This window comes from Mauremys reevesii, linkage group 6 (genome assembly GCF_016161935.1).
Source record: "Mauremys reevesii isolate NIE-2019 linkage group 6, ASM1616193v1, whole genome shotgun sequence".
NCBI classification, from domain to species: Eukaryota; Metazoa; Chordata; order Testudines; family Geoemydidae; genus Mauremys; species Mauremys reevesii.
Window position 1 is genome coordinate 57,010,147 of NC_052628.1, and position 22,764 is coordinate 57,032,910.

Consider the following 22,764-nt stretch of genomic DNA (forward strand, 5'->3'; position numbering starts at 1 on the left):
GAACTGGAAGGGACCTTGAAAAGTCATCGAGTCCAGCCCCCTGCCTTCACTAGCAGGACCAATTTTTTTGCCCCAGATCCTTAAGGATTGAACTCACAACCCTGGGTTTAGCAGGCCAATGCTCAAACCACTGAGCTATCCCTCCCAATGTGTGTTAGCCTATAAGGTGCTACACAACTCTTTGCTTTACAGATCCAGACTAACATGGCTACCCCTCTGATACTATTCTGTGGAAGTTTTCTACCAAGCTCTCAGAAGGCACACCCAACAGAGCAAAGATTTCCTGCAATATATACCCTTAGACTACTGTACATGCCGCTGTAAGTGTAGACATAGATTCTGTACACCCCGAGCACAGGTATAAATAAAGGGTAGACAGTGAGACACTGCTTAGGCAAATAAAAACACACTAGAACCTGAGGGTATATACCATACATGACTGTCTACATGCCCAAGCAGTGCCTCCTCCATCTGCACTATTGTTTTTAGCAGTATAGCATCCTGCTGCTGGAGCAGTTCCTTGTGGTGGGGAAGGGTTCCATCTGCTTCCCACTGCTTTCCCCCCGTTTCACTGCCACGTGTAGCTACATACTGCAGTGTGGACACTGCCTGCACTTCACTGCAGCATGTAACTACACAGACCCTACATGTCAGTGCCAGTGTAGACGAGACCTTAGAGAGTAAGTACAATTAAATTGCTGGGGCTTAAATAATAATAATATTATGACTCCAACTCCTGAGATGATAAGCATATCCTGGAAGGTACTGAGTGATTTTAGTGGGAGTTCAAATCAGTAGGAGTTAGGAGCAGTGAGGCCCTTGCAGAAGATATTCAGCATATCAGTGGATCGCACTATAAATTAGAACTGTTGTTTTCTATATCTTAAAACAATTTTTTACTTTGTTATATGATGAACAAAAATATATACATACCTTTTGGCTAAAGAAATTTTGTATAAAGATTCATAAATATTTCCTTTTTGTATCTAAAGGGACTGAACTCTTAGTTGGTTCTCATTTTTCTTTTAAGATAGAACTATGTTTATAAATCTTTTATTCAGACATTCTTTCTATGCAGTTTTTCACAAATATTTGCCATTCCAGGTTAAAAATATTGACCTCTCCAGAGGTATATTGTGTATACTTGAAGGACTAGTAGAAGGACATTTCTTTACTGATGTAATCACAGAACTTGCTGCTACTCAAAAATACTTCATCCCTCCTGTGCAGCTTCTTCATTCTCTTCTAGAACATACGCTACAGGTGAGAACTAAAGGCTTGGTCTTTCGCAGTATTAAACTGTGGGAGGAAATGTAAAAAACATGGTCTTAGTCAGATACCAATGGTATATTTAAAAAAAAGAGTGTCTTCATCCATGATTTCTTTAACCAATGTTCCCTTAACCACTACTTCACCAGCATATACTGTCAATATATTGTTGAAACAGTAAAATCCCAGCATACCTGCAAGACAGAAAATTATTCATTCAGATTGAGCAAATAAATATTATCTTTTTCGTACTGTCAATATTACCTCATTTAGGACTATACTATCTATATGTATGCAGGTAACAAATTATAGCAAGTTACATGTTTGTATCAACTGAGACTATAGTATATATTAGGATAACCACTCAAAGACCATAGGGAACATCCACGGATAAAAGTGAAATGCTTGAGTGTGCACTTGCACTCACTCTCAATTTTTTCTCCAGTACAATTTATTTAAATAATTGAAAGTAATCGGAAACCAAATAGTATTTTTCATTAGCCCTATTAATGTAGTACCCATCTTATTGTTAAATGCTGTCCTTATATGTAAATGTAAAAACAGTTACAGAAAGGAAGAGTAAGAAGTGAGGTTGAAGCTTTCTAGTACTTTGAGAAACAGCAGGATCTTCTGTAATTTTGCATAAGTAAGCCATAGATATTGAGCCCACTTAAAAAATTCTTGTCTAGACAATGACAAAATCATATGTATTTATTAACTCTTAAGTCAAACCATAAATTATCCTTATCAAATGCAATACAAGTCACTTTGGTTGGCAGCAATAGAAATCTTGGTCCCTCTGAATAGAATAAAGATAATTCATAGGAAACAGGTCAGAATTGGAATGAATTGTAAATTGGTCAGGAACAGGATTAAGCAAATAGTGTAACTTGCACTGTTTTGGTATTGTGATTCTGCAAAATGAGTGTGACTTGCGCACACACATGGGTCTGAATTGGTAGTTGCAGGCAAGGCAATGAGCAGGAGGATGTATATAAAGCAACTGTATGCAGACTTACACTGCATCATTCCCAACCTTGTAAGGATAAAATTCACTGGTATAAATGAGTTAATATCAGAGCTGAATACCATTTTTGGTTCAAGTTACCCTTATTTTTTTCCCTTTCTGTGCAAATTACAATATTTTGCCTCTTGTATTCCTCCCCCTCAGTTTCCCACACGATATTAAGCTAACATTTGTCATCAGTGATTTTGAGTTTTGGATGAGTTTGAGTTTAGGATGAGTATGACTAACACAAAAGTTCTTCACTATTAAGTCTTTGGCCAATACAGACCCAATATTTATTTCTTATTTTTAAAACAGGGAAATACAGACACAGTATTCTCTGCTAAATTTTTTCACATCTTGTATATTCTTCTTCAACTTGATCCTCCTTGGAAGTCTCCTTCCATGTTAAGATATTATCTGGAATTTCTTCAGTGTCCTATTTGCATGAGAGGAACATGGTCTCTGCTAGAGATGCTTGTGAGGTAAGAAGCAGTTGGAAAGGGTTTTTTTTGTTTGTTTTTATATGTTCTCTTGTTTTGGGGGCTTCTCTCTCTCTAACAGCTTAGCTAAGCAAAAACAATTAATATCACACTTTTTCATAAAAAGGTCTCCTTAGTTAAAAAGTATAGAATTTACATATAAAGGGAAGCCCTATTATATGGAAGTCATTTTTTCATTGTACTGTAATTAATTCATTATAAGTGAAGGTTTTCTATACCTAGAATAGCATTTGTACATTTCAGAACTGTTATAAATTTCAATTAATCTGAGTTCACTGAAAATGGCTGTCACTATAGAGGGAAAAAAATCATACATTTCTTGTTACTCCTCTTCTTTGCATTTCTATATTAAATGTTCGAGCATAATTATTTGTATATTGTGTGGCTTTTGACAGTCTAGATCAATGTATATTACTACTGGGTTTTGTATATCTATTTTGCTGAAAATAAAACAGTATAAATCTTATCTTGTCAAATATGCAGTTTCATGTTGTCTTTTGATTTTAAGCATGAAATTTGCAGACTTGTGCATTGGTCCTAATTAACCACTATACAAACACAAGACTCGGGACAGCTTCCTTTTGGGTGCTTCCACCTGATAGAAGGAGAATTTCAGGTTTCTGACTTTTGTGAACAGAAACTGATTAATTCCATCTCTGGAAAGAGGGACTGCACCTCAGTTCATCACTGTGTGATATCTTCTCTAGTTTAACATTGAAGTACTTTAATATGGCAATGTTGACCAGTATAGAAATGCATATAGGGTTGTTTTTTTGTTTTAAATACATCATTTCATATTCTGAAACAATGGTAAGTATAAACTGTTGTTACACTCACATACAAACTCCATTCACTTACAAGGAAAGTCATTAAAATGAACATTCCTCCATTATTAAAGTTCAATGAAATCACCAGACCAAGGCAGACTTTATCATTTGTCTTAATAGCCAGTCATCATGCTATCCAAATGCACACTGACTTCTTTTCTCCCCAGCAAACTCCCTCATACTTCCTAACTTATAGCCAGTCATAATGCACATACCCAGTTCCTCTACATCACAATCAAACACACAACCCATCCACCAAGGCTACAAGTGGGTAGTGTGGAAACCTCTTCCAGAGGTTTGCAGGGAAGACATGAATGTTGTATATTCATAGCCTTCTTACCTTCCTAGTGCACTGTGTGGGGAGCTACCAGGAGGGTGAATAGCAGTGTGGGGGACAGAGGTAAGGTGGGGTTGTATTGCAGACTTGAGTTGGAAAGGTTATGCATAGGTAGACAGGGACTCTGCAGCAAACCTAGGGTGGGGAGCCAAGTCACTGTGGCAAGCCATAAGAGCTTGAGCTGCCGGGTGCTGGTGCCTTAACTTCGTAGCACACCGAGGCACTGGTTCTGTAGGGAGTCCTTGATGTGTTCATGTTTTCCCACCTCTCGGTCAAATAATTTAATACTAGCATTTCAAAGCTGATACACCATTCTTTCAAGTACAGACAGAGAAAATAGTTGAAAACTAAAATGATTATCCTGATGATGGGTAAAAAAGAGATTCATGTGTGAATTATTTTTTTTTTGTGGGTGGATAAAGAAGAGGAGGCAATTCCTTGAATTTAAAAGCCATATGTTATTTGCAGGGCTTGAGACAGCCACTCGCTCATGGCCAGTAGTAACTTTTCCAGGGTGACTGAAGGGGAAAAAAGTTGAATCTATGTAATTTTGTATAGGAATGCTTTGCCAAAGCACTGTTCTCAGAAGGCTTATTGTCAAACCATCCTGAACAGGGAAGGAAGGCACTCAAACTCTCAGAATGACATCAATGGACCTAGGACATTGGGATAATAGGTGACTTATACAATTCAGTGTAGGAAACTTAAGCTAATAAAGTTTTAATTAAAAAAAGAAACAAGAAATAAACCCATTAATGTTCAGATGCTAAAAAATATCTGAGATTTGGGGATATAATCGTTGATAGAGCTCTTCAGACCTTTGGCAGAAGAATTAATTGTAGAAAAATACAAAATGAGTCAGTGCTGCATATATCAAGGGTACTTACTCTGCCAATATCAAATTCCTCCAAAAATGTAAACTAGAAAAGATGTTCTGCTCTTGCTCTTAAAACAGTTTATCATGTTGTTAAATTATGATGTTTCATCAAGGTGTGGCTAAAATGATATGCAAATAGGATCTAATCATGGAAACGCTTACTCATGTGAGTAAAGGTTTACAGGCACATGTTGTAGTTTCCAAAGTGCTAGGAAATCTTTTGGAATTAAAGCCTTTTTATAAATGTTCTACTAAATACAAGAACTCTGCCCCTCCACAAGGAATTCCCTTCCTCCTCCAGTGCACAAGGAAATGTGGTAAATGCAACAATCATTTACCTCACACTATAACGTGCACCTTTTAATTAAAACTTTTTTCCCCAAAATAATACATGACATCAAACACCTAATTACTGGCATGTTCACTGCAGAATATATATTTTAAATATTGCTGAAAATCTGGCCTTAAATCTTTAGTGGTATTGGTATGAAAATATACATTTACTTATGATATATAAGAAACATAAGTTAATGTCCTTTAAGTAAAAATGAATTTGAGTAGGACTCACTCTGTGCACTGGGCCAGCACAAGGCTTATGCATTACTTAAATTCTAGTTAAGGCTTCAGAATAGAACTTACATGAGTAGTGCCTTGCATTGGCCCTCTGTACACTGGTGAAGTTCAACCTTTGTATGCAAATAACGAACATTCTTCATTTTTGTTTTTAACCTGGACATAGAGAAAGTCCCTCCTAAATTTATATTGTATATACCAAGTTTCATCCTGAGCCAAGTTTTGACCAAGTTAAAGAATCCTTCAATTATTCTCACTCTCATGTTCAAGTCTGACACCAGTAATGGGGTCACTATGTTTTGTCATTTTATTAATTATGATTATTTCTTAAATGCTGATTTGATTGCATTTACAAAACCTCACAAGTATGTTGTTGCATATTTAAAATAAATAAATTTATATTAAATAAATAAATAAATAAAATAAATTTGGAACTAAAATGTCAGAATTGCCTCGTGCATTGATTAGTCAGTAGATCATTTGAAACTTAAAGAATTTCTGGTACTTTATTTTTCAGATCTTGCCTTTACTGCAAAAGCTTTTGTCATGCAGTCTCTGTTTCAGAAAAAAAAGGTGAACAGAGGATGGTTCACAAAACATTACTCAAGTTTTTCTTTAATTTAGTGAAAGCTGAAGTACAGGCTTTAACCAGAAGGTAAGTTTTATGGGAGAATACTTTACTTTCTTCTTCCATTTAAAAAAATTCAAACCCATTTCTCAATCCACAATGGAATTGTACCCTGTCTTTACTATGCTCGCTGTCTCTGAAATGAGATGCTGTCCTCATAGAGGTTTGAAAGTAGTATTTGGCCATGCACTTGCTAAATGTTTCCTCTGAAATCTCTCATTTCTTTGCCTGTTTATAACTAGCTTTCATTATGTTAAAAGAATATTCTGCCTGGATGTTAGTATGGAGACTTCTAATTTTTTACATATTATTTTCCCACTATGTTACATGTGTGGATGGGTGTTTAATTTTGTTTCATAAGGGGGTGAGTTTTTAGCTTTGCAGGTCTTAGATTTTTTTTTTCATTGTCTCACAAATACTTAATATGAAAAACCTTGAACATACAACATACATGTTGTCTTTTTTAATCTGTAAGCACTTGTATTATCTCTCATCCTCCCTAATCAATGTAAATGAATAGATGTATGTATGATTGCCTTATAAAAAGTAAAAAATTTCCTTTTGTTCCAACTGTAATTATATTTATATAATATTAACACAACATTTGAGTTCCTTCACTTTGGCTGTCATTATTTTACATATATTATTCATAAAAAATAGTGTATGAGCTTTCTGTGCTTAAAAATTACCAAATCTTTGTATGTTTTGACAGGAGATGTGTTATCTGTCTAGTAACTATAGTAATCAAATTGGCATAAAGCTTTAGGTTTTGTTCACTTTTTCTTTTTCTTTTGTATAGATTATGTGAAGGGGCCAATTCACAGCTTCTGCAAGTTATGCCACAGACAGTTCTTCTGAAGACCTTTTGGTTGGGAAATGAAACCTCTCTGCTTTTTACCAAACATATAAATATTCTGGTAGATTGGGTCATACATTCCTATAGAGAAAAGTTCAAAACAAATGATGTGAGTATGATTCATTTTCTATAAAAAAGTAATGAAGGTCAACGTATTCTTTTTTTAAAGCATTTATTTCTTCACTCCTTTCTGAGAAACTACATTCAAGTATCAAAGCTGCTTGTTACATCTGTCCTTTGTTGTGAAGCATGCTGACTTTTGCTCCACAAAAGGAAATGAACTGCTCTATAAGGTTCTCATATATTGATCTGTAAAGAGGAAATGTAATGGAGTCATGAATGGTTTTCTGGTTGCATTCAGATGTTCGTATGCCTTTACCAGCAGGTGTTACTACAGTCAGTAGGGACATAAGTTTAGGATGCCTTATCAAATAAACTGTAACCAATAAGGTAATTATCTTATTTTACAATGAAAAGTACTTTTTAGAAAAAATTGTATTCAGTAAAAATTGTCTGAAGGATAGAATTAATGAAACAAATGGGGTTTTGTTGTTTTATACACCTTTTTTAACCTGAAACTTTTTTTCTATGAACTCACCAGTTTTCTTTCCAATCCCTTGAATTTACTTTGGTGCCTTCTCTAGTTCTTTTTCTTCCAAACAGAATGGAAGACAACATAATTGCTGTTCCATGGCATGCTGGCCAGCAGGACTATGACCCGAACTGAAACTGGCTGTCCTCTATACCACCCCTGCCCCCACCCTTGCTAAAGCCTTTCTGAAGTGTCTTTGACTATTCAGTTCCCATACAAAAGTACAAACTCATCACCATTCTTTAAAAATTATTGTGGAAGTATAGAATACATAGGCAACACACATCTTTTCAGCACTATCACAAGGAAAGAAAAACATTTCCAATGTACTACCTGATAGTTTTGTAGAGTGTGAAGAAGGCAGAGACGTTTAAACACATTGAAAGCTTTGCTCAGGGTACTTTAATTCTAGCCAGTCCACCTACTGTTTTTGAGAGATGGCAAAACAAGCCATGCAGAAATAAAGTATTGTCTTTATCCATGGTCAAGATATATACATAAAAATACATATATTTCAGGTGCCTAGATTTAGGTTTCTAAATCCATATTACCAGCTTAAACAAGTGGCATGATGTTTTTTTCTGAGCACCAAGAAAGCAATTGTCCAGTTGACTTTCAGTGGGAATTCAATACTACTTGAAAATCCAACCATTCTTTTAGGTTTTTAAGTGTAAATTCTGGAGCTTAAATGTAGGTACCCACTTTCTTTTTTTTCCAATCGTGCCCTTTCTTCTGTTCAAAAGTTCCAACTTTTTAAACTATACAGTGTTGCGAATTGTATTGTTTCTTCCGTAAGTACAATATTCACTTGTAGACAAGTAAACTACAGTATAAGGTGTATGGATTAAAAAGAAACAGAAAACTTTTTGCAAGACTGAACTGTAGTATCAAACATACACTGAAGTCTGCAATAGACTTAAACCTAAAGTATCAGTTGTCCTTTTCCACAAAAACAAGGTTCCCGTTGCTGTTCAACTTTCATTTTATATACTACATTGTATAACATCCCAGCAGATGTGAAATCTGGTCTTAAAATGCAGCTATATTATATTGTTCCCTGACAAGCTACTGTCTTGTGATGTTTTGCTTTGTTTTTTTTAAATAGCCCTCATTCCTTAGCTGTGCATTTAATTTCTTTGCTTTACATTTTTAACAAAAATAAGATTGTCATAACTATAAAGGAAAGGGTAACAACCCTCCTGTATACAATTCTATAAAATCCCTCCTGGCCAGAGGCACCAAAATCCTTTTACTTGTAAAGGGTTAAGAAGCTCAGGTAACCTGGCTGACACCTGACCCAAAGGACCAATAAGGAGACAAGATACTTTCAAATCTTGGGGGGGGGGGAGGCTTTTGTTTGTGCTCTTTGTTTTGGTGGTGGTTGCTCTTGGGACTAAGAGGGACTGGACATCAATCCATGTTCTCCAAATCTTTCTGCACAAGTCTCTCATATTTCAAACTTGTAAGTAACAGCCAGGCAAGGCGTGTTAGTTTTATCTTTGTTTTCTCAACTTGTAAATGTTCCTTTGCTAGAGGGAGGTTTATCCCTGTTTTGCTGTAACTTTGAAACTAAGGCTAGAGGGGGTTCCTCTGGGCTTTTTGAATCTGATTACCCTGTAAAGTTATTTCCATCCTGATTTTACAGAGGTAAACTTTACCTTTTCTTTTAATAACATCCTTCTTTTAAGAACCTGATTGATTTTTCATTGTTTGAAGATCCAAGGGTTTTGGATCTGTGTTCACCAGGACTAATTGGTGAGGGTATACTCTTACTCCTACCCAGGAAAAGGGGTGTAAGGACTTGGGGGGGGAAGGAATTAGTCTCAATTCTGCCCAGGAAAGGGGGGGTTAGGGACTTGGGAAATATTTGGGGGAAGGCAGAGTTCCAAGTGGCTCTCCCCTAAGATTTGGAACACGCTTGATGGTGGCAGCTTACTGTTAACCTAAGCTGGTAAATAAGCTTGGGGGTCTTTCATGTGGGTCCCCACATCTGTACCCTAAAGTTCAGAGTGGGGAAGGAACCCTGACAAAGATCTAGAAAAAATGTTTTGTTATTAATCTTGTATGAATAACTTGCTCCCTGATATGTGCAAAGTTCACTATTATCCCTTTCTGTGCTTTCAGTTTTGAGCTATTGTCTGCAAAACTTGGGTACCAAACTTTGTCCAGATAGATGAAAAGATCAGTTCAAAAGAAATACCTACAGGAGCAAATCCTCCCCATCGGTACATAGCTAGCTGTGCCTCTTTTCAATTTCTTTGTTTTAGAGATGCAGAAGGAAAATTTGGAGTGTTTCTGTAGCATTGAGCTTAGCAAATAGGGAGCAGAATTCCCCTTCTCTCCATAAACTTGGGTGTGGGGAGGATTGGTGAGAACTGTCTGGTTGTTATTAATAACCAGTTTATAGATATATGAAGTAAGCAATCATAGTTAAACCCTACAAAATCAAAGAAAATATTTCATAGAATATCAGGGTTGGAAGGGACCTCAGGAGGTCATCTAGTCTAACCCCCTGCTCAAAGCAGGACCAATCCCCAACTAAATCATCCCAGCCAGGACTTTGTCAAGCCTGACTTAAAAACATCTAAGGAAGGAGATTCCACCACCTCCCTAGGTAACCCATTCCAGTGCTTCACCAACCTCCTAGTGAAAAAGTTTTTCCTAATATCCAATGTAAACCTCCCCCACTGCAACTTGAGACCATTACTCCTTGTTCTACTTCGAGTGATATTACTCATATCATTTCCAGTTAGGTGTGCGCGCGCGCCACGTGCACAGATGTCGGAAACTTTTTCCCTAGCAGCTACCCATTGGGCCGGCTGGGGAGCAACCTGGAGTGGCACCAATATGGTGTTTTATATAAGACCCTACCAGCCCGACCCCACGTCAGTTCCTTCTTACCGCCCTTGACGGTTGTTGGATTACCCTGTAAAGTTATTTCCATCCTGATTTTACAGAGATAAACTTTACCTTTTCTTTTAATAAAATCCTTCTTTTAAGAACCTGATTGATTTTTCATTGTTTGAAGATCCAAGGGTTTTGGATCTGTGTTCACCAGGACTAATTGGTGAGGGTATACTCTTAAGCCTACCCAGGAAAAGGGGTGTAAGGACTTGGGGGGGAAGGAATGGTCTCTTGTTTCTCAAGTGCTCCACTAATCCCTAGCTTTTTCTTAGTAGTTACCTTTGTTAGTTAATTGTTGATAGTTATTTTAGTGTAAAGTGTTACTGTAGTGTTAAGTATAGTTCAGTAGCTGAGGGCAGTTTTGCCTTTCAACGGCTGCCCTGCGGGGCTCTGGGGCATGCTGTCGCAGGGCTTCAAACCCTGCGGTTCTTGAAACAAGCCCATGCCCATGGGCGATCCCCACAATCATGCCTTAGGTGTCTGGGGGAGGGCCGTCAGGCCTTCAAGTCCAATATCTGCACAGTGTTCAAGCCCTGAACAAGAAAAGAGAGGGAAATACAACTCAAAGAACTTCTCATGGAGTCCGCATTGCATCCCTCTCAAGATGCGGGACCGAGCGCCTCAGTGCGCAGTGTTCCTCCAGCGGTACTGGCCACAGCACTGAAGAAGATCCCACACCCGCCTCAGGACCGACGATCTCCCGGACCCCAGAGACGCCCGCCCCGGCACCATTCCCACTCCCCAGTTGCTCAAAAGAAGGAAGCCTTGGGAGGACCCTCCGTTATGCCCGAAGCGGTCGCTTCGTCCCCGACCGAGTAAGCTTTGGACCAGACCTGACGAGCGCTAGGCCCTGGTCTTCTCATACCAGCCCTGCGCAAGGGACCACGCAAGTGGAAGAGGTTACATTGCCTTCCACTCCAGATACCTTTGAGGCCGCCAGAGGGCTCATCGAAATGACAGCATTGGTGTCCCTGATCCAAGCACCGGCTCCGGCCCGAGTCCTGATACTATCCAAGGGTAAACTGGCAATGTTCAGACTGTCAGCCCTCAGACCAGCATCTCCACACGGCTCTGAGTCCTGGCATCATTCGGAGTCCCGGCACCGCTCCAGGTACCAGTCTGACTCACGGCACCGGTTTGACTCGCGGGGCTGGTCCCACAGCCCTGATCTTCGGAGCCGTTCATGCTCGAGGTCGCTGTCAACTGCTGGAACATGGTCCTGCTCGAGGTCCAGGTCACATTCAGCAACCTTGCGGCACTGTTTGGACCGATGCTGTTCAGAACGTCAATCCCCGCACTGGCTGTCACCACAGCACTGGCCAGTGACTCATCACCGATCCTCTTTACGGCACCGCTTCCCAGCCCGGCACTGCTCTTCATTGCGGCATCGGTCACAGTCATGATCAGCTCTACGATGCCGATCTCCATATGACTCTCGTCTGTTAAGGGACTCGGTGCCCCCCTTGCTCCATTCGCACACCGCTCTTCCTCAGCTGTCATGATCCAAATCCCCTTCTGGCAGATCGGCGAGTGCTTCAGGGATTTCAGACATTCCCCAGTCGGGCTGGGAAGCCTCTGTCATGACCCCCATCACACTCAGACACTCAGCCTCCTGAGGTGACCCTCAGTTACCCCCCTCCAGACACAGAGCAACCCGCGGAGTCAGCACCCGTGGTAGGGGCTACCCCATGCGCCCAGGAAGAGTTACCCACAGCTGACCAAGGGGCCACCTCCAACCCAGCTCTCCTGGTGGAGTCGTCTTCGTCCTCCCCTGATGAGGCTGTGGCAGGCATGTCCACGTCTGGTCCACCTCCAATGGACTTTAGAGTCCTACAAGAACTGCTTAGGCGCGTAGCCCTAAATATGAACCTCCAAGTTGAGGAGGCTGTGAAGGAGGAGGATCCAATGGTGGACATTTTAGGCTCAGAAGGGCCTTCCAGGGTGGCCCTCCCCAGGAATAAAACTATTCAAACCAATGCCAAAACCCTCTGGCAAACCCCGGCCTCTATTTCCCCCCCCCCCCAGCCAAAGGGGTGGAAAGAAAATATTTTGTCCCCACCAGGAGATATGAATACCTTTTCATCCACCCCACCCCATTCTTGCCTGTGGTGGACGTGGTGAATGCAAAAGAAAGACAAGGCCAACAAGGGCCCGCTCCCAAATCAAAGGATGCCAAAAGGCTGGACTTTTTCGGAATAAAAGTTTTTTTTTTTTTTGTTCTACTGGTGGTCTCTCGCTACAGATGGCGAACCAGCTTGCGATCCTCAGTAGATACAATTTTAATTCCTGGTCTGCGGTCCTTAAGTTTCAAGATCTTGGCCCAGCAGAGGCTCGTACAGAACTGGGGCCATTGCTGAGGAGGGCAAACTGGTAGCTCGAACCTCTCTTCAGGGTTCCCTCGATGCTGCGGATGCGGCTGCATGCACTCCGGCATCCGGCATCGCCATGTGGTGGAACACCTGGCTCCAGTCTTCGGGACTTCTGCCTGAGGTGCAGCACACTATCCAAGATCTCCCCTTTGATGGTCAGGGCCTGTTTGCAGAGCAAACTGATTTCCGCCTGCATACCTTAAAGGACACAAGAAACACTATTAAATCATTGGCATGCATACCCCGGCTACCCAAAGAAAGCTTTTAAGCCCCAGACCATCCAATAATGCCCCTTCCCACCTAGGCCCAGGCAGGACTTCTCCCATCGGAGAAGCAGGTACTCTCGACGTAGACCATCACATCCCCCCCATCCAGACAGGGTCAAGAACAATCCAAGCCACCTCTGGGCCCTAAGCACCCATTTTGAAGGTGCGCTCGAGGACAGACTACCAGCTCATACCCCGGACAATTATCCCTTTCTGAACCATCCATCCCATTTCTGCCATGCTTGGTCCCGTATTTCATTGGACTGTTGGGTCCTCCGCACGGTGCAGACGGGATAGTCTATCCATTTCCATTCCCTCCCACCCTCCTTCCCCGTCCCTCTTCAGGGATCCTTCTCACGAGCAGCTCCTTGTCCAGGAGGTACAATCCCTCCTTGCCCTGGGGCAGTGGAGGAAGTGCCTCAGGAGCTCAGGGGCAAGGGATTCTACTCCCGTTATTTCCTTGTCCCCAAGGCAAAGGGAAGCCTAAGACCCATTCTGGGCCTCAGGGAGCTCAACAAGCACATCGTCAACCTGAATTTCCGCATGGTCTCCTTAGCCACAATTATTTTCTCACTGGATCTGGGAGACTGGTATGTCACCATTGATATGAAAGACGCGTACTTTCACATTTCAGTTACTCTGCTTCACAGACGTTTCCTCCGTTTTGCGGTGAACAAAATGCACTATCAGTTCACAGCCCTCCCGTTCGGCTTGTGCACAGCTCCTTGCATCTTTACCGAGTGCATGGCGGTTGTGGCAGCTTTTCTTCGCTGACACCACGTGCACGTCTTCCCATACCTTGACGACTGGCTTATACGGGGCCAGTCTCACCAAGAAGTCCGGTCTCAAGTAAAACTGGTCATGGACACATTCAGTAACTTGGGCATCATGCTGAACGTCAGCAAATCTGTCCTCTCCTCTACTCAAACAATAGAGTTCATCAGGGCAGTCCTGGATGCAAACCAAGCGAGGGCTTTCCTCCCGGAGGCCCGGCGCCTGGCTATAGCAAGCATAATTACCAGCCTCTGCAAGTATCAAAGGGGTAGCCGTGTTAGTCTGGTTCTGTAAAAGCAGCAAAGAATCCTGTGGCACCTTATAGACTAACAGATGTTTTGCAGCATGAGCTTTCGTGGGTGAATACCCACTTCTTCGGATGCAAGTCGAAGAAGTGGGTATTCACCCACGAAAGCTCATGCTGCAAAACATCTGTTAGTCTATAAGGTGCCACAGGATTCTTTGCTGCTTTTACAGCCTCTTTAAATTTCCCACCACCACAGCAAGAGAGTGTCTCAGGTTGCTGGGTCACATGGCGTCCTGTACCTACATGGTGCAACACACCAGGCTAAGACTGAGGCCTCTACAGATGTTGTTGGGTCAGCCTATCGACCGGGCCATGACAGCCTAGATATGGTGCTCACGGGCCCAAAGCACACACTCAACTCCCTACATTGGTGGCTGGATCTCTGTATGGTGGGTGCCGGGATCCCGTTCCATCCCCGTCAACCCACCCTGACCCTGGTTACAGACGCATCTGCCCTCTAATTTGTCTAGGTCCCTCTGTATCCTATCCCTACCTTCCAGCGTATCTACCACTCCTCCCAGTTTAATGTAATCTACAAACTTGCTGAGGGTGCAAGCCACGCCATCCTCCAGATCATTAATGAAGATATTGAACAAAACCGGCCCCAGAACCGACCGTTGGGGTACTCCATGGCTGAACCTGTTAGAACTTTCATGCTCAGACTCGGTTAGCAAGGTTCTCCTTGGAAGCAGAAAACCTTCCACTCATGCCACTAATCTGGCTAAATGGAAGAGCTTTTCAATTTGGTCTTTTCAGAAGAGCTCTGCTCCGTTGCAATCCTTGATTCCATTCATCCTGGACTATTTACTTCACTTAAAGCAGCAGGGGCTGTCGGTATAGTCAATAAGCGTGCACCTGGCCATGATTTTGGCTTTCAATCCAGGCTCAGCGGGTCGTTTGGTATTTGCTAACCCTACGGGTTGGCCGCTTCCTCAAGGGGCTAGACAGACTGTACCCTCAAGTCAGACAGACAGACAGTTTCCCCGTGGGATCTCAGTCTGGTGCTCTTGAGACTGATGGGCCCTCCCTTTGAGCCCCTAATGATATGCTCTCTCCTTTACCTCTCTTGGAAGGTGGCATTCCTCGTGGCTGTAACTTCGGCTAGGAGGGTATCTGAGCTCAAGGCCCTGATGTCTGAGCCCCCTTTATACTGTGTTTTACCAAGACAAGGTGCAGGTGCGGCTGCATCCAGCTTTTGTCCAAAAGGTGGCTTTGCAGTTTCACACGAATCAGGACATTTTTTCTGCCAGTGTTCTTCCCTAAGCCACATGCCACTAATTGAGAACGCATGCTCCATTCTCTGGATGTCAGACAGGTGTTAGCCTTTTACATTGAGCAGACAAAGATGTTTTGAAAGTTGACATAGCTCTTCATCACAATTGCTGAGTGAATGAAAGGGCTCCCAGTGTCATCCCAAAGGATTTATTCATGGATCATGGCTTTTATCAGGGCGTGCTATGTCTTAGCAAAGAAACTAGTCCCAGCATTAACAGCGAACTCCAGGAGAGTGCAAGCTTAGTCTGCAGCATTCCTGGCGCAGGTCCCTATTCAGGATAGCTGCAGGTTGGCGACGTTTTCATCTATTCACACTTTTGTGTCACACTACACCATTACACAACAGGTTAGAGGTGATGCTGCATTTGTAGAGCTGTTCTACAGTCTGCAACTCCGACCCCTCCTCCAGGGGATTGCTTGGGAGTCACTTACTTGGAATCACTCGAAGAAGAAAAAATGGTTAGATACCTTTCATAACCGTTCTTTGAGATGTGTTGCTTATGTCCATTCCAAGACTCACCTGCATCTAATCTGTTGGAGTATCTGGCAAGAAAGAACTGAAGAGGCGGCAGGTAGGCAGGGGCCTATATACATCGCCATGAAGGTGCGACTCCAGGGGATCCACAGCCGAGCCAACGGGTACCACTGGGGGAAAACCTTCCAACTTTCCTATTTGGAATGGACATGAGCAACACTTCTCGAAGAACAACAATTACGAAAGGTAGGTGTGACATTCCCCTGGTGTTATCTGGACCGATGATCTGCTAGGTCCATTCAGTCCTCGCATGTAAGCTGCTCCTTGGATTGTGCAACCGAATCACACTAGCCAATATCTCCGGTCCCAGACACAACCCTAGGAACCTCCGTCTTGCAGTGTCCAGTTATGCCTGGAATCGCGCCTTCATGGACGCTGCAAGCTTATATGAGTTTGTCAATTTAATAAAGAAATTGATATGTACCAGGCTTGTTATCCCAAGGGGAGTCTGACATGCTTCAAAACAAATGCACTGTTTCAGTTGGAATAACCAAACAAATTTATTAACTATAAAAGATTGATTTTAAGTGATTTTAAGTCAAAGCATAACCATTTGGATTTGGTCAAATGAAATAAAAGCAAAGCACATTCTAAGCTGATCTTAACACTTTCAATGCCCTTACAAACTTAGATGCTTCTCAGCCCAGGCTGGCTGTTTGCTCTTCAGCCAGGCTTTCCCCTTTGATCAGCACTTCAGTCGCTTGGTGTGGTGGCTGTAGATGTAGATGGAAGAGAAAGGAAGAGTATGGCAAACGTCTCTCCCTTTTATCATGTTCTTTCTTCCCTCTTGGCTTTGTCCCCTCCCCCCTTCAGAGTCAGGTGAGCATTACCTCATCGCAGTCCCAAACTGACCAAAAGGGGGGGGGGGGTGATTCACTCAAGGGTCCAACAGATCCTTTGTTCCTGCCTAGGCCAGTGTCCTTTGTTCCTGTGAGGCTGGGCTGGGTTTGTCCCATACATGCCCTGATGGGGTGTGAACTGCCCCTCTGCTACTGGAGAGTTTTGCCTGGGCCTGTTTTAAGCCATGAGGACACATTTTCAGCCTCGTAACTATATACATGAAATTACAACCTATAACATTACTATAACAATTACTATACTAACAATGCTCAGTGCATCATGAGCCTTCTGAAGACACCCAACATGACAAACTTTGCACTGGATACCACGCAATCATATTATAAGGATAAACATGGCGGTGCAGAGTGTCCCCCCCCCCCCCGAGGTACAGTACGTCACAGTAGGTAACTGTTTTTTCTGTGGTGCCCAATTGGCAAAGGGAGATGTTATTCTTCTTTGAGTGATTGCTCCTATGCATTCCAATTAGGTGTGCGCGCTGCACATGCACGGCATCTCGGAACTTTTTACCCTAGCAACCCCGGCGGGCCGGCTGGCGCCCCCTGGAGTGGCGCCGCTATGGCGCCCATTATATACCTCAGCCGGCCCGTCCGCTCCCCAGTTCCTTCTTACCGCCCGTGACGGCCAGTTGGAACTGTGGAGTGCTCTCTGTCCTCCACAACCCTAGCTCTCGCTACTTCTTGTTGTACATAGTTTGTTTAGTGTTAGTATAGTTAGTTCAGTAGTTAGTTAGTTAGTATTTTAGGTAAGGATAAGAGGGGTATTTCCTCCCTTCCCTTCCCCGGTGCGGGCTCATGCCCAAGGCACCGGGCTTTAAGCCCTGCGCAGCGTGCCAGAGGCCTATGCCGGTTGGTGACCCTCACGGCTCCTGCCTCCGTTGCCTGGGCGAAGGACACCGCACGGACAAGTGTGCTATCTGTTCAGCATTCAAGCCGCGGACCCGTAAGGAGCGGGACATTCGCCTAAAACAGCTCCTTATGGAGGCGTCCCTCCAACCCCCGGCACCGTCCGCGCCGGCACCGAGGGCTTCATCGGTGCAGAGTGCACCCGCGGCACCGAGCCGCCCGCACCGCTGCCCGGTACCTAAGCCTGCGGCTAAGAAGACCCGCACCGCTTCGCGCCTCCGACAATCAACAGCTGCTGAAAGCAGTGGCAAAGCCCGCACGGAGGACGCGCGAGAGTGGCTGCGGCCGCGGCGTAGCGTGCCCTGGGCCTCGACTCCGGCACCGCAAGCGCCGTCGAGTCCGGCATCGCCGCGCTCCCCGGCACCGACCGTGGTTGAGCCAAGGCTGCCATCGACGCCGGAGACATTCTCCTCCGCGCGTGAGCTAATCCGGCTCATAGAGGCACCGAGCCTCCGGCCCCCGGCACCGCCGGTGCGGGCTGTCGCCTCAGTGGGGAAACCGGCCAGAATGACACGGCCGCCCTCTCTGGACGAACGGCACGGAAGGCACTGCCGGTCCCGGTCCCGGCGCAGGTCGCCGTCCCGTCGTTCGGGATCTCAACGCCGCTCCTCATCCCGGCACCGAGCACCATCCCGACGCCGGTACCGCTCTCAATCTCGGTACCGGTCGCACTCCCGGCACCGATCCAGGTCCCGGTCACCGTACCGTCGGTACCACCGGAGGTCTCCATCCCGGCACCGTTCACGGCACCGTGACTCTCGAAGTCATTCCCGGCACCGCAGATCCCGGTCCCGGTCGAGCTCCCGGCACCGGTCGAGCTCCCGGCACCGCGGTGGCCGACGGTCACAATCGCCGTCCCGCCGGCGATACTCGTATCGACCCTCGGCGCCGTCGGCGGAGGGACTCCCGTCTTCAGCGGTTCAATCCCTCGGCGCCTCGGCACCGCCTTGGCCATCCCGCCCAGCATCGGTGGCCTCCGGTGCGGATGATACCGCCCACCCGTTGCCGACCCCACAAGGACTCCATCATGAACAGTGGGGCTACTGGGTCCCCTGGGCGCATCATGAGGCGCAGGGCATCCCATTTCCTTTGCGGGATGTGACCACCGGGACCAGGGTCCCCGAGGCGACAGTTAGCCGGCCGCCTCCCTCTCCTCCGCACGAGCCCTCCGCTCCTCCGGATCGCCAATCAGCCACACCGCACGACTCAGCGGAGGCTCAACCACCAGCCCCGGCGCCGGAGCCAATCGCGCAGGGCATATCTTCATCGTCCTCGCCGGACGAGGCGGTGGCAGGTGCTGCGGCCAACGAACCCCCGCCCATTGACCTTCGGGCCTTCCAGGACCTGCTTCGCCGAGTGGCGACGGCCATGGGTCTCCCCGTCGCGGAGGTCCAAGAGGACGAGGACCCGATCACCAATGTGGTGGGCGCGGACACTCCCGTCCGAGTGGCATTGCCCTTTGTACGGACAATTCAAAAAAATGCCACTACGCTCTGGCAGACCCCCACTTCCATTCAGCCCACAGCACGCGGGGTCGAGCGTAAGTACTCAGCCCCCCCAACGGGCTATGAGTACCTCTACTCCCATCCAACCCCGGACTCCCTGGTCGTTCAATCCGTCAACGACCGCGAGAGGCACGGCCAACCTGCCCCTGCGCCCAAGTCCAAGGACGCCCGATGCATGGACCTGCTCGGCCGTAAGGTCTACTCCGCAGGGGGCTTATAAATGCGGATTGCAAACATCACGGTCCTTCTCGCCAGGTACGTCTTTGATATCCTGACGTCCCTGGCGAAGTTCACGGAGCTCCTGCCATCAACATCCCGCCAGGAGTTCTCAGCCTTGTTGGACGAGGGAAAGAAGTCCTCCAGGTCCTCTATCATGGCCGCCCTCGACGCCGCGGACTCCGGGGCTCGGACCTTGGCATCCGGCGTGACGATGAGGCGCATCTCCTGGCTGCAGTCCTCCACCCTGCCGCCGGAGGTGCAGTATTCCCTCCAGGACCTCCCCTTCGACACCCAGGGTCTGTTTTCCGAAAAGACGGATTCTCGGATCCAGACCCTGAAGGACGGTCGCATCGCCATCCGTACGCTCGGGATGCACACGCCGGCGACGCAGCGCAGGCCCTTCCCGCCGCAACCCTCCCGCTACCAACAGCGCTATCGGCCGTATGTTAGCCGGCGACCGGCCCAGAACCGCCGTCGTCCGTCAGGCAATCGGCGGAACCAGGGGCAGGCCTCGTCCAAGGCCCCCCAGGGGGCCAAGCCTGCTTTTTGATGGGACGCTCGAGGACGGCCCATCTCTCTCCCTACCGGATCCTACCCCCTTATTTTACAACCGCCTTTCCCATTTCTTTTCGGCATGGTCCCAATTAACAACGGACAACTGGGTGCTGCAAACAGTCCAGTCGGGATACCGCCTTCAATTTGTTTCGCCCCCGCCTTCCCACCCACCCTCCCTGTCCCTCTTCAGGGACCCCTCTCACGAGCAAGTCCTCTTACAAGAGGTCCAGACTCTGAGCGTGGGTGCCATAGAAGCAGTGCCTCAAGACAGGCAGGGCAGGGGATTCTACTCCCGTTATTTCCTTATCCCCAAAGCGAAAGGCGGGCTACGTCCTATCCTGGACCTTCGCGAGCTGAACAAGTACCTGCTCAAGCCCAAGTTTCGCATGGTCACCTTAGGGACCATCATTCCCTCTCTGGATCCGGGAGATTGGTTTGCCGCCCTCGACATGAAGGACGCTTACTTCCATGTCGCCATCTATCCTCCTCATCGACGTTACCTCCGATTTGTGGTCGGCAACACCCACTACCAGTTTGCTGTGTTGCCATTCGGTCTCTCCACCGCACCGAGGGTCTTTACCAAATGCATGGTGGTGGTCGCCGCAGCCCTCCGCCGTCGTCAGATCCACGTGTACCTGTATCTAGACGACTGGCTGGTTCGCGGACAATCTCGACAACTCGTGATGGGCTAGATGGCGGAGATCCGGTCCCTCTTCCGGCGGCTCGGCCTCCTCATCAACGTCGAGAAGTCCACTTTGATTCCTTTTCAGCGCGTGGAGTTCATCGGAGCGGTCCTCGACTCCACCATAGCCAGGGCCTGTCTCCCTCGCGCCCGCCACCAGACGATGGTCGCCTTCATCATGGACCTAGTCACCTTCCCAACCACGACGGTGCGCTCCTGCCTCCGCCTCCTGGGCCACATGGCGGCATGCACGTATGTGACCGTGTACGCGCGGCTCCACCTCCGCCCGTTCCAGTCCTGGCTCGCGTCGGTGTACCGGCCACATCGAGACCCGATCGATATGGTGGTGACGGTCTCCAGAGCGACCCTCGAGTTCCTCCGATGGTGGCTCGACCCGGAGATCGTGTGTGCCGGGGTCCCGTTCCACCCTCCGCGCCCGTCCGCCACGCTCACCACGGACGCCTCGGCACTCGGTTGGGGGGCTCACTTGGGCGATCTCCACACCCAAGGCCTCTGATCAACCCAGGAGCTCGCCCTGCATATCAATGTCCGCGAGCTGCGAGCGATCCGTCTAGCCTGCCGAACTTTCTGCCCCCACCTGCAAGGCCGATGTGTGACAGTGTTCACGGACAATACAACAGCAATGTTCTACGTGAACAAGCAGGGCGGAGCACGCTCCTCCCCCCTCTGCAGGGAGGCGATGCTCCTGTGGGACTTCTGCGTGACCCACTCCATTCACCTGCAAGCGTCCTTTCTTCCGGGAGTGCAGAACACGCTGGCCGACCGTCTCAGCAGGTCGTTCCTCTCCCACGAGTGGTCCCTCCGTCCAGATGTCGTCCACACAATCTTCCGGAGGTGGGGGTTTCCCCAGATAGACCTATTCGCCTCCAGGGAGAACAGGAAGTGACACCGGTTTTGTTCATTCCAGGGTCGCTCGCCAGGGTCCCTGTCCGACGCCTTCCTCTACCCCTGGACGGATCGCCTCCTCTACGCCTTCCCTCCATTTCCGCTCGTGCACCGAGTGCTCCTGAAGCTTCGGAGGGACAGAGCCCACGTCATACTCATAGCGCCGGCCTGGCCGAGGCAGCACTGGTACACCCGGCTGCTCGAGCTCTCCGTTCGGGATCCCATCCCCCTCCCGTCGTGGCCGGACCTCATCACCCAGGACTTCGGCAGACTCCGCCATCCGAACCTGCAGTCCCTCCATCTTACAGCTTGGTACCTGAGTGGTTGACCCACGCGGAGAGGGACTGTTCAGCGGCAGTTCAGCAAGTCCTGCTTGAAAGTCGAAAGCCTTCCACTCGCTCCACTTACCTCGCGAAATGGAAGAGGTTCGCGCTTTGGTGCGATCAGCGAAGTCTGAATCCATTCGTAGTTCCGGTACCTACCATCCTCGACTACCTTTGATACCTTAAAGAGCAGGGTCTTGCAGTCTCCTCATTGAAGGTTCACCTGGCAGCAGTGTCCGCCTTTCGTCCATCGCTGGAAGGTCGGTCCATCTTCTCCAACCAGATGGTTTCCCGCTTCCTTAAAGGCCTGGACCGCTTGTACCCGCCGGTGCGGCGTCCTGCCCCGACCTGGGATTTGAACCTCGTCCTGGCCAAGCTGATGGGTCCCCCCTTCGAGCCCTTGGCCACCTGCTCCCTGCTCTACCTCTCCTGGAAGACAGCTTTCCTCGTCGCCATTACATCCGCGAGACGAGTCTCTGAGCTTCGCGCACTAACGGTGGGTCCACCTTACACCGTCTTCCATGCAGACAAGGTACAGCTTCGACCGCATCCGGCCTTCCTCCCCAAGGTGGTATCGGCCTTCCACCTCAACCAGGAGATCTTCCTCCCGGTCTTCTTCCCGGAGCCGCATACCTCGCCTCGGGAACAACAGCTTCACACCCTGGACGTCGCAGGGCGCTTGCCTTTTACATCGAGCGGACGAAGCCTTTCAGGCGTTCGACCCAGCTGTTTGTGGCCATCGCCGACCGCATGAAGGGTGAGCCGGTCTCCTCCCAGAGAATTTCCTCCTGGGTCACTGCGTGCATTCGGACCTGCTACGAGCTTGCTCGCGTGCCGCCATGCCGCCTCACCGCTCACTCGACAAGGGCGCACGCCTCGTCGGCCGCCTTCCTGGCCAATGTTCCACTCCAGG

The 22,764-nt window shown here is 47.2% G+C and overlaps 1 protein-coding gene across 3 annotated transcripts in view; it reads left to right on the forward strand.

Moving 5' to 3' along the window:
• Positions 1-22,764, forward strand: part of SLF1 (SMC5-SMC6 complex localization factor 1) — a 78,286-nt gene that overhangs the window by 27,591 nt on the left and 27,931 nt on the right. For all 3 annotated transcript variants that reach the window (XM_039545367.1, XM_039545370.1, XM_039545369.1), the window contains exons 8-11: positions 1,105-1,263; positions 2,594-2,760; positions 5,910-6,047; positions 6,820-6,985. In XM_039545367.1, coding sequence (XP_039401301.1) covers positions 1,105-1,263; positions 2,594-2,760; positions 5,910-6,047; positions 6,820-6,985 — 630 coding nt within the window. The remainder of the gene's footprint in view (positions 1-1,104; positions 1,264-2,593; positions 2,761-5,909; positions 6,048-6,819; positions 6,986-22,764) is intronic.